Below are 12,271 nucleotides of genomic sequence, written 5' to 3' on the forward strand. Positions count from 1 at the left end.
TCACTCTAATAACCTCACCTTACTGTCAACACATGCAATACCTGTTGGCTTAAACAGTGAGGGAACCTGTATTGGGTCAATTTATCTGCCAGAAATACCAACCAAATCTCTCCCTTTGAGATACAGGTACTACTCACTTTTGCCAGCTGAGTGAAGTAGAGCAACATGAAATAAAGTGTCTTACCCAAGGACACAGCATGTCGCTGGGAATTGAACTCACAACCTTGCGATCGTGAACCAAATACCCTAACCACTAAGCTATGCACTTTCAGTCTATGAGAAAGATAAAAATGGTCATGGCTTTTATCATGACTCTAGTCAGTCAGGGGTAGCCTGAAGCAAAACAACAATAATTACAGTGTGATTTTATATGAAACTCACTATATTTCAATGTAGTAATACTGATGGTTTCAATGTTTACAGGAATCCTGTTCAGCTTCCCTTGGAAGTGGACGTAAACTAGATAAGAATATAACCAAAGGAATAATGTGGTTGTGTAACATAGTTGATCAACAGTATGATTTCTACAATGAACGTGTTGTGAAAGAAATGAAAGCCATGTGTGAAGAAAAAAAAATCAAAGACGAAGAGAGGAAAACGAGAGTAAAGAAGATTCGAGAAGAAAGGTATTTTTATTGAATTTTTGTTGTTATATATATATATATATATATATATATATATATAGGTACAGATATGGCTGTGTGATTAAGAAGCTTGCTTTGCAACCATGCAGTTTTGAGTTCAGTCCCACTGTATGGCAGTTAGGCAAATCTTTTCTTTTATAACCCAGAACCAACCAACTCATGCCACCATGGAACTTGGATATTAACTGATGATGATGATGATGATGATTGCCTATCCGTGTGTGTGTGTCTCTGTATCTGTATTTGCCACCCTCACCACTGCTTGACAACCTGTGTTGGCTTGTTTACATCCCTAAGTACCAGAATACCAGGCTTTGAAAAAATCTTTCAAGGTAGTGCTTGAGCATGGCTGCATTCTAACCGAAAAAAGATGAAAGATATCACGCTAAACTTAACCAAGATCATTTATAAGTGTATGTGTGTTTATATATATATATATATATGAGTTTCACACATGAAAGATGTGTGGCAAAGGGTGGAAAAGTTTCTCTAAGATGCTCACTGGAAATGATTAAAGCTAATATCTGTAAGAATGTTATCAAGTGTCAAAGAGACTATCAGAAACATGTTGTCTTGTAGTCAAAGTTAGTAGTGCTTACATAGATTAAACTACAAATAATTATTAAATCATCATCATCATCATCGTTTAACGTCTGCTTTCCATGCTAGCATGGGTTGGACGATTTGACTGAGGACTGGTGAAACCGGATGGCAACACCAGGCTCCAATCTGATTTGGCAGAGTTTCTACAGCTGGATGCCCTCCCTAAAGCCAACCACTCAGAGAGTGTAGTTGGCGTTAGGAATATAAAAAGTAAATGATGTCCAGTTAATTTTTTAAATGCTTATCTAATGCATAGAATTGAGTGCAAACTTCAGTTAATGATTAATATTGTGATGCACAGTTTCAACAACACTGTATATACTAATGAGCAAAACTATTAAATTTCCATGCTAAGAATTCAGCCCTCCATAATATCATCATCATCATCATCGTTTAACGTCGATTTCCCATGCTGGCATGAGTTGGACGGTTCAACTGGGGTCTGGGAAGCCAAGAGGCTGCACCAGGCCCCAATCTGATCTGGCAGTATTTCTACAGCTGGATGCCCTTCCTAACGCCAGCCACTCCGAGAGTGTAGTGAGTGCTTTTTACATGTCACCGGCACAGGAGCCAGAGGAGCTGGCATCGACCACAATCAGATGGTGCTTTTTACGTGCCACTGGCACAGAAGCCAGTGAAAGCGGCACTGGCATCGGCCACGTTCAGATGGTGCTTTTTACGTGCTACCGGCATGGGGCTCACAACTACAATTTCCATTTGATTTGATATTACTGATGTTGATATACTTGACTCAATTGGTCTCTTCAAGCATGGCATGTCACCTATAATCCAAGGTACTTTTGAGTAGGCTGGTTATGCAACACTGGTGTAAGTTACAGCTGTGGACTCACTTTATTTGCTGGGTCTTCTCAGTTACAGCATATCTCCAGAGGTCTCGGTCTTTTGTCATTGCCTCTGTGAGGCCCAACATTTGAAGATCATGCTTCACCACCTCATCCCATGTCTTCCTGGGTCTATCTCTACCCCATATTCCTTCAACTGTTTGGGAGTGGCAAATCTTCACACAGCTCTCCTCATCCATCTGTAGTACATGACCATACCAACGCAAACGTCTCTCTTTCACACCACATCCAATGCTTCTTATGTCTAACATTTCTCTCAGTGCGCTTATACTCTCTCGTGTGTGCACACTGACATTACACATCCAGCGGATCATGCTAGCTTCATTTCTTTTGAGCCTATGCATGTCTTCAGCAGTCGCGGCCTATGTTTCACTGATGTGAAGCATAGCAGTTTGCACACATGCATCATACAATCTACCTTTCACTCTGAGCGAGAGGCCCTTAGTCACCAGTAGGGGTAGAAGCTTTCTGAACTTTGCCCAGGCTATTCTTATTATAGTGGTAACACTCTCTGAGCATCCAAATACATAAACAATTTGTTCTGAAAGGTAGAATGAACTCTGCCTTCTTTTTTTTTTGCCTCAGTGTTATTATAGAGTGAGAAGTTTGTGTGGGAATGTTTGCCTCTAACAATTTAGCTAATGTGTGTGTAACTATAGAAAATATAAGTATATGCACCATGTTGAACATATAATAGCATTTATGTTTGTTTATGTGTGTACATACATGTAAATCACTTAACTTTTGCTTATTATTCATTCCTAATTGTTAATTGCTAATCACTCTTGTGATACAAATTTCTCCATTCTTGAAACCATACTTCATAATACCTAGAAACTGTCTTAGTAAAACATAAAAACTTTGCAGAAGCCAATAAATATTCTGTTGCTTTTAAGGGAAAAAGAGCAAGAAAAGCCAATAGAACTTTCTCCTCGCTACCCTACTCCTGACCAAGAAACTGGGGACCCGTTTAAGAGACTTGATGGTGCATATTTTGCCAAGGTACTGTATAATTTATTCTTGACAGCTTGTATTCTGTAGCTTTCTTGTCTTTCATTTATACTCCTTTTCTTTCCATCTACAATCTTACACATTTCTCTTTACACTTTTCTCTACTCTTCATCTTCCTTCCTCTTTTTGTCCTCTTTTCTCTACTCTTTTCTCCTTTTTCTCTTTAGCACCTTTTACATCTCTAAATCTTTACAGTATCTTGAACCTTATAATTCAAAATACAGATATGACCAGTGGTGGCTCATGTATAGGCACTGCAGAACTGCAGCACCCCCTATTTCCAGTCAATATTATCAATAATATTCAATATAAAAAGTCCTTTTTTCTTTAATTCTTTCTTTAAATTTGTACATTATATAATCCTTAAGCTTAATGTCAGTAGCCATCCCCTAGTTTATGAAAAAAATGCAAAAATCCTTGTATAGAACTGTGCTTCACAGTTCCAGCGATGCAGTATTTGGCTGTTGTGCACATGCTCATGTGACCGAGAGAGGAAGTTTCACACTAGGGAGAGAGAGAGAGAGCACTCATTCACGCAGTGCCAGTGAAAGGTAGTATTTCTTTTTGACTCCGCATGTGTTGTGCTTAAAAACATGTTTATATTCTTGAATGTGATAAAGTGTAGAATTAGATTATTATCCTGCTTCCAGCTTCAGTGTTGCTGCCAGGATTTGAAAAATAGGGCAGATTCCCCCCCCCCCCTTATTTTGTGATTTCTGGGGGATTTTTGAAAAACAAGGGGGAATTCACGGCAGTGTTCAGTGAACAAATTAAATACACTACCCAGCAGTGGCTAAAACGTGAACTGGTCAAGTTTATGTATATTCTTTTTATATGTTTGTTTCCTTTTACACAATATTAAAACAATGGCTAAAAATTCTCTGAAGCAGCACCCCCACTAATTTTATCTACAAGCCACCACTGGTTATGACATTATTTAAAATTGAGGACATTTTGTGAACAATGAAACTAATTTTTTATAGGGCATTAAATTCACAAACTTCTATTTTCATATTAAAAATAAAGCTCCATGTGTTCAATTTCAGCTTGAACATATATGCTACATAGACATGGCCAAGCACAGGTATGGGTGAATAGTTAAGAAGTTCACTTCACAATCATAATGTCTCAGGTACAATATGTTTTACTTTATTGTACTCATAGATTGTGGTCTAGGTCTGCTTAAAAACAAGATTAAAGGCCTCTGTCTCTTTTCACTTATTACTTTACTTTCTCCACTTGTTTCAGTTTAGAAAATTCTAGTTAGTGTGCCTTTCTTGAATTGATTACATGTCAAGTAACTGAAATAATTTTTATGATACAAAAATCACTATTTACACAGACTTCTTAAAACTATATAGATAATTATGTACTTTAGGCCCATGTATGTTATTATACACAAAGAAATGGAGAAATGTATGAGACATATAGCATTTTATATTATCTGATACACATATTACATGTGTTATGTTGTGATTGTTTATTTGTTTCTTACTGCTGTTGTGAGCCTCTTGTCATGTATTACTACTTTCCCTAAATAATTGTCTGTATTAGTTGAAACATACTCATAAAACATTCAAGCAATCTTAGTTTGATTGTGGTAGTTTAAGATATTGTAATTTCATTTCTTAGTGAAACCAAAAGATTGTATGTCTAATGAGACAGACAGCATCCATGTACATTTTATGCTCATTTAGAAGAGATATGGAAGTCAGGATAATTGGGTGAAGTTACTGTAATTAACATTCATTTTGAAGTGTTAAAGATTAATGCTCGGGGGAGAAAACGAGAAGTAAGGTTGCAGACTTAAGGAAAGGGCCATAGATAAAACATTTATCATGAGTGTCTGACATAATAAGACAGTAAAAGCAATAAAAGAGAGAAAGGGAAGTGCATCAAATGAGTTTAGAGTGGAGGTGACATAGAATTGGTATTTCCAAAGAAATAGAAAGAGACACAGCTGAGCACTGGACTGTTGGCTGCTGTGTCTATTATTTTTAGTTGCAATATTAACTATTGATTTTAAATTTTGGCACAAGATCAGCAAATTCATGGGGAGTGGGTAAGTTTACATTGATCCCATTGCTTAACTGGTATTTATTTTACGAACCCAAAAGGATAAAAGGCAAAGTCGACCTCAACAGAATTACAATATTAAATATTAAAAACAAATATTCTCTGCTCTCCTTATTTCAGACAACCAATGGAAGTAACATAGTAGAAGTACCACATCTACTGAACCATCCCAAAGTGGACAATTCTGAAAGTGAGAAAACTCAGTTGCTAACAGTAAATTCAGACAGTGAAAAATTGTTACCAGAACCTCACAGTACTCAACAACCAGATAAAAAGCAGGAGGCTATCAACTATTGTATGTTAAGCAAGAGTGATACAACTACCAATAGAACAGTGCCAGACAGTGACACAAAACCACACTCAAAAAGTTCCATTCTGCAGCCTTTAAGTGACCTTCGTGAGTTTCTGATTTAAAATTACTCCTTTTATAGAATAACTCTCATCAGTAAATACATCTTATCTTTTCTGTTACTTGTTTCAGTCATTTAACTGGCGTACTACCTTGAAGGGTTTTAGTCGAACAAATCAATTTCAGGACTTTTTTTTTTTTTAAAGTCTGATACTTATTAGATCGGTCTCTTTTTGTGAAACTGCTAAGTTATGGAGATGTAAACACACTAACACCGGTTGTCAAGCAGTGGTGGGGAACAAACACAGAAACAAAGACACACACACATATATTTATATATATATATATATATGTATATATATATATATATATATATACAAGCAACGTTCAGTTTCTGTCTACAAATCCACTCACAAGGCTTTGGTCGGCCCAAGGTTATAGTAGACACTTGCCTAAGGTGCCACACAGTGGGACTGAACCAAGAACCATGTGGTTGGAAAGCAAGCTTCTTGCCACATCAAAAGTGTAGTTGTCATTGCTTCCAACAGTACCCACTCCTATGTAGACAGTACCACCATTCATACATTCATAATCTTTGCAACCTAGACAACTCAGACCAAACCTACACTGAGTCTATGAAGAGACCTGAAAAGCATCCTTCAATGGGGTCATGCCAGTCTTGTCTCCTTCTACAGCTTGTTGTATGTGAAGCATTCGAAGTTAGACTTGTTTGTATTTATGTTTCCATTAAGACATACATATCCAGCAATACGGAAGTATTACCTTACTTGGAAACAGCTGAGAGTTGGCCTCAACAAACTCTGTCTGACCCAAACTAGCATGGAAAAGAGAACGTTAAAACGATGATGATGATGTTAATAATAACTAAGAACTCAATTTTAGCTCTTCCTTGATGTTTATATTTTTTGTTATGCTTAAATGAGAAGAGTTGTTTGTTTGAAAGATATATTTTGATAGAAAGTAACATTCAAGGATATTTTAATAGAAATACTTTTATAATTATCTTTCTTTCTAGCAAAGACTGAAAAAGTTAAACGAAAGAAGAAGAAAAACAATGTTGTCCCTATTGACACACCAGATGACAAGGAATTATCTGCCACCACCAGTACCTCATTGACATTCATAACCTCTCCACCGATTACAAACTTGGCCACAGATTCTGTTGAAGAAAGTAAGTAGAGTTCACGAATCATTTCATTGTTAGCTTTAGTTTAACTGAATGAAAAATTCTGTATTTATATTTAGCATAATGAAGAATGGCATGCCATATTTTGTAGCATGTAGTTTAGTGTTCAAGTCTCTTGTTTTATTGGTAATTGCTAGCTGTAATAAGACATTACCAGTTTCTATATACCTACTTTTCACTTAGTTAATAACCTTAGCTAGAAAATCTTTATTTTAAAAATGTTTTCTTAAAGTATAGAACTAGATCATGTTAAAGGTAACAGGCAGTTGTTTAAATAAGCAGCTGATTACCTAGCCAGCTACATTAATCAAACACATTTGTAGGTCAGGCAGTCACATTTTCTCTCCATTTTGCTTCCAGTTCCCCACTCTACACACATAACCAAAGCCCCACCTCTAAATATACTTACCTCATGGCCATTACCAGCAAGTAAAGAACCAACTCCACTCCCTTCAGCCTAAGAGGCAGCGAGCTGGCTGAAACATTAGCACGCCGGGCGAAATGCTTAACGGTATTTCATCTGCCGTTACGTTCTGAGTTCAAATTCCACCGAGGTTAACTTTGCCTTTCATCCTTTCAGGGTCGATAAATTAAGTACCAGTTACGCACTGGGGTCGATGTAATTGACTTAATCCCTTTGTCTGTCCTTGTTTGTCCCCTCTCTGTTTAGCCCCTTGTGGGCAATAAAGAAATAAGGTGAATGATTCTGAAAGTGTTCCTACAATGAATGTATCCCTAAGTTTCTCAAGTCTTACTTCTAATGCTACTCACACACTCATAGGCTGATAACACTTAGTAACTTTTCATACTCGCAATACCTACAATGTGTACACCTCACACCAGATATACACCAACATTAATATATATCTTCAGAACATCCTCCATAGCCTCATCATTCAACATCACTAAATCTGACTCGGATATATAAGCAAAATTGAGGGTATTTTCTGCCACTAAAGATACAGCTTTGGCTATGTTATTGAGGTGCTGTAGCAATAATATTGATTTCTCATAAAAAGTCATCAGAGAGTGTGAAGCCTAACATTTATAAATTTTGTGAAATTTTTGTTTACAAGTAATATTTTTCATAAGGCGGCGAGCTGGCAGAATCATTAGCACGCCGGGCGAAATGCTTAGCGGTATTTCGTCTGCTGCTACGTTCTGAGTTCAAATTCCGCCAAGGTCGACTTTGCCTTTCATCCTTTCGGGGTTGATTAAATAAGTACCAGTTACACGCTGGGGTCGATATAATTGACTTAATCCGTTTGTCTGTCCTTATTTGTCCCCTGTGTGTAGCCCCTTGTGGGTAGTAAAGAAATAACAAGTAATATTTTCTTTTTTTCTTTTTCCTCTCTTCACAGATACTTTTTCTCAGAAGTGGAATTTGGTTGAAGAATTACCAACTGTTGAAAACTTACAGCTAATTGATGAGAAGATGGATGCTAATGTTAGTTGATACCTGAAGTATTTTAGGAAAGCAACTGTTTGTCTTAGCATGAATGAATTAGTTATTTATTTTACTTATGGCTCACCACTATTTTTAATGAGATTGCAACGAGTTTTGAATACTTTTTACTATGAGATTAAGATCTATTTTTTTTACTTATCAGACCCTCCAATTCTTTAAAATCCCTCCATATAACTCTTCGAAGCAAAAAAGGGCACAAACAAACTTTTTATAACAGTATTTTTCATCAAAATTTATATTGAATGTAAAACTTGTAGATGCAGAAACTTTTGAAGATAGTTTAAAAAGCTTAACAAAATCTAACAGCTTTTATTTACTGTTTCTGCTGTTTATTGGACAAGGGTCTTCAATATGATTCACAAATCATTTGGAAACATATTTATGTTATAAAATAAAAATAATTTATTCATCTCCAATATATGTTTTGTTAGATGAAAATGGATTATTAATGTATTGTCATTTATGAAAAAAGTACATTTAATACTGATACAACCAGTTTTTAGTTGCATGTTCTGTAAGTCACTCTTGGCTATTTTGTTTCTATGTTCCCTTTGTCCCATCTCATCAGTTAAAAAAGAAATCTTAATCTACCATCTGTGACATACCAACTCCACTCTATATTATAATTTTTTTACATCTACTTTTCCATATTTACATGGAGGATGGTATTTTGTTGGTCTAATTATTTCTACAGCTAGATATTCTTCATACTGCAGTGGAGAATTTTTTTTTTAACAATCAAGGAAACTGAAGCAGAGATAAATGCACACAATGCAATGGTTATATTAAGATTAAATATATTATTGTGTGGTCAGTTGTCCAGCAAATCAATGATGAGACACAATAGCTGTGAAGTTAAACATTCCTTTATTTATATTTCTTGTAAAACATGTTTTAAGTTCCTTGTGTCCATTCCGTCTCATATTGCAGGCATTTTATTGCCAAAGTATCTAACAGAAAGATGGTGTATGGCAGTGAAACCAGAAAGTCAGAAGTGGAGTATATCTTGTTGAACAATAAATTGAGTAGATATGAGTTGAATAAGTAACTAAGTGTCAAAGCCATTAGTAGTCATTTTGTTACATGTGTTTGTCACGCTTCCAAAGCAATGAAAAAATTTTAAGACCTTAATTTCCATTTGGGTTTTATCAACCTTCATTGGAATTTTCTAGAACACCAGATGATTGCAGCACTACCATCAATACTGCTACAGTCATTGTTCTGTTCAGGAGTTTGATGCCATTACCAATTTGTGTCTTTCTGTGCTACAGTTTCACATCAGGATCATATTCATTTGAATGTCCAATTGTTTTTTGAATTTGTTAACAGTTGCTCTGTGTTCTGAAGATTATTGAAGAACCAGGGTTCCTTTAAATCCTAAGCTATTGCAATATCTAGTCCTAATTACAGATAGCACTTTTGCAGCTATGCAATTCTCCTCTAGTTGGAAGGTACCTGCAGTTTTCAATTCTAAAGGTATTCAAAACGTAAATTGCAGCACATCTTTCTCATACATAATATTTATAATTAAAGCTGTTTCTAAAAGATAACTCGAGATACAAATAATCTATTAGGTTGTTTACTTGACACACATTTGAAAAATCTCAAGCAAACACACACATACTGATATACAAAAATACATAAATAACTTGGCATATTTTTCTGTTCTTGTAACAAAATAATTGTTTTATATACTGAAGATACAATTCAAAAACAGAGAGAGAATCATCTTCATCATCATCGTTTAACGTCCGTTTTCCATGCTGGCATGAGTTGGACAGTTCAACTGGAGTTTGGGAAGCCCCCCCCCCCCGTCTGATCTGCCAGTGTTTCTACAGCTGGATACCCTTCCTAATGCCAACCACTCAGAGTGTAATGGGTGCTTTTTACATGCCACTGGCACAGGGGCCAGAGGAGCTGGCATTGACCACGATCGGATGGTGCTTTTTACGTGCCACTGGTACAGAAGCCAGTGAAAGCGGCACTGGCTTTGGCCACGTTCAGATGGTGCTTTTTACATGCTACCAGCACGGGGCTCACAACTACAATTTCCATTTGATTTGATTTTGATATTGCTGATGTTGATCTACTTGACTCAATAGGTCTCCTCAGCATGGCATGTCGCCCTACGATCCAAGGTACTTTTGAGTGGGCTGGTTATGTGACACTGGTGTAGGTTACAGCTGTGAACTCACTGTATTTGCTGGGTCTTCTCAGTCACAGCATATCTCCAGAGGTCTCGGTCTTTTGTCATTGTCTCTGTGAAGCCCAACATTTGAAGGTCACGCTTCACCGCCTCATCCCATGTCTTCCTAGGTCTCCCTCTACCCCGGATATGTGATGAAAGTTATGTCAAAGAGTCATCTCGCCAGAAGCTAACCTTTACTATTCATACTCATTAACCTTTTTGATACAAATCTACCTAAGCTGTTCCTGGTTCTGCATACTTTAAAGGGATCTAAATTAAAACCTTATATATCAGTTTTCACAACTTATATTCTAAACATCATCTTAATAACAAGGTTATCATAATAAATTTTTCTTTATCTTCAAAATTAATTGAAACACTGGTAGTATTATTTTTTTTAAAGAGAAATATGGTAACAACAAGATTAAAATTACTTTTGTATAATTTACAATTTCACACATCCAGTTTCATGCCCCACAATTCCCATTGTTAGAGTAAGAGATGAATCAGCTTTAGATCCAAACACATAACTCAAGATATGTCAACCCTTGAGGATAGAAATGGCAAATGAGAAGGCCTGTCTGTGATGACTAGGCTTCTGTTGTTCACTCAGTGTATGGTTGCACTAGCATGCTTCCAACTTAAGGCTTACTCTATGCATGGTAACAACTGATTTCAAAACATTTTGCTATCCAACTTTCATTCCTTAATATGAGAAAATAATTTAAAAAATCCAAATCAAAACAGATCAAAATTTAATTTTTTTTTATTTAACATCAGTAACTTCAAAATTGTCTGATATATCACCATTACTATATTGTCTTTGCAGCATTTTGAGGGCATAAAGATTATAACCACTTGTATCCTAGAAAGGAAGAGGAATAAATAGATATTATTGAAAATAAATAGCAAAAAATCATAAAAATAACAGTCCCTATTATACATAGCATCATCATCACTTGAATGTCCACAGATTTTCAACAGTTAGATACCCTTCTTCTTGCTAAACTTTCGCCTGTTTCCAGAGAAAACATTTTTCCTTAGTCTGGTCATTTTACATAAAGATAGTAAAAAACAGACCTACAGGCAGAATAATATATTATTCCAGAAGATGGAAATAATAATTGTACCAAAAACACTAACACTTTGGATTATCAAATTCAAAGTTTGTAATTTAATCATCATTTGGTGGAATATGCCATGCTGTGATAATAAGTTCATGATGATTTAAGCCAATGGACTCAGCTGAAACTATTTTCTTTCACTGAAACTCACACAGGCATAGCTGTGTGGTTTAGAAGTTTGCTTCCCAACCACATGGTTTCAGGTTCAGTCCCACTGCTTAGTACCTTGAACAAGTGTTTTTTCTACTATGGCTTCAGGCTGACCAAAGCCTTGTAAATGAATTTGGCAGATGGAAACTGAAAGAAGCCCATCATGTACACGTGTGTTTGTGTGTGTGTTAGGATCTCTTTATCTTAAGCTTTGCATGAGAGGTAAGAGTGTCAGCATCAAGCAAGTGGTGTCTTTTGCTTCCAATCTTCCATGAACATATGTCTGGTTATAGGAAAAATATAATCTCACTTAGAATCAGATGAGGGTTGGTGACAGGAAGGGCATCCAGCTGTAGAAAATCTACCTCAGTAAATTTTACCCACCCATGCAAGTATAGAAAAGTGAACGTTGAAATGATAATACGCCACTAATGTTTTAGAAGAAAGGAAGAATGCTACTTCATGTAAACATCCCTGTGAACAAGGTCATCAGCATAAAGGAGCTCCCAGGGGCAGCCTGTCTTGAATTCCTGTTATTGCCTGGAGGACTATGATGAATAAGAGGGGGCTGAAGACTGATCCTTGGTG

General features: G+C 36.3%; 2 protein-coding genes across 6 annotated transcripts in view; one reads left to right on the forward strand and one right to left on the reverse strand.

Annotated features, from left to right (window-relative positions):
• LOC106882517 (ADP-ribosylation factor-like protein 13B) overlaps positions 1-8,637 on the forward strand; it is a 19,448-nt gene extending 10,811 nt beyond the window's left edge. For all 3 annotated transcript variants that reach the window (XM_014933222.2, XM_014933223.2, XM_014933221.2), the window contains exons 6-10: positions 424-626; positions 3,007-3,112; positions 5,318-5,594; positions 6,583-6,738; positions 8,115-8,637. In XM_014933222.2, the coding sequence (XP_014788708.1) occupies positions 424-626; positions 3,007-3,112; positions 5,318-5,594; positions 6,583-6,738; positions 8,115-8,209 (837 nt within the window). In that variant the 3' untranslated portion in view covers positions 8,210-8,637. The remainder of the gene's footprint in view (positions 1-423; positions 627-3,006; positions 3,113-5,317; positions 5,595-6,582; positions 6,739-8,114) is intronic.
• Positions 8,638-11,159: 2,522 nt separating this feature from the next.
• Positions 11,160-12,271, reverse strand: part of LOC106882519 (WD repeat-containing protein 3) — a 35,787-nt gene continuing 34,675 nt past the window's right edge. For all 3 annotated transcript variants that reach the window (XM_014933231.2, XM_014933232.2, XM_014933230.2), the window contains exon 26: positions 11,160-11,274. In XM_014933231.2, the coding sequence (XP_014788717.1) occupies positions 11,176-11,274 (99 nt within the window). In that variant the 3' untranslated portion in view covers positions 11,160-11,175. The remainder of the gene's footprint in view (positions 11,275-12,271) is intronic.

This window comes from Octopus bimaculoides, chromosome 2 (assembly GCF_001194135.2).
Source record: "Octopus bimaculoides isolate UCB-OBI-ISO-001 chromosome 2, ASM119413v2, whole genome shotgun sequence".
NCBI classification, from domain to species: domain Eukaryota; kingdom Metazoa; phylum Mollusca; class Cephalopoda; order Octopoda; family Octopodidae; genus Octopus; species Octopus bimaculoides.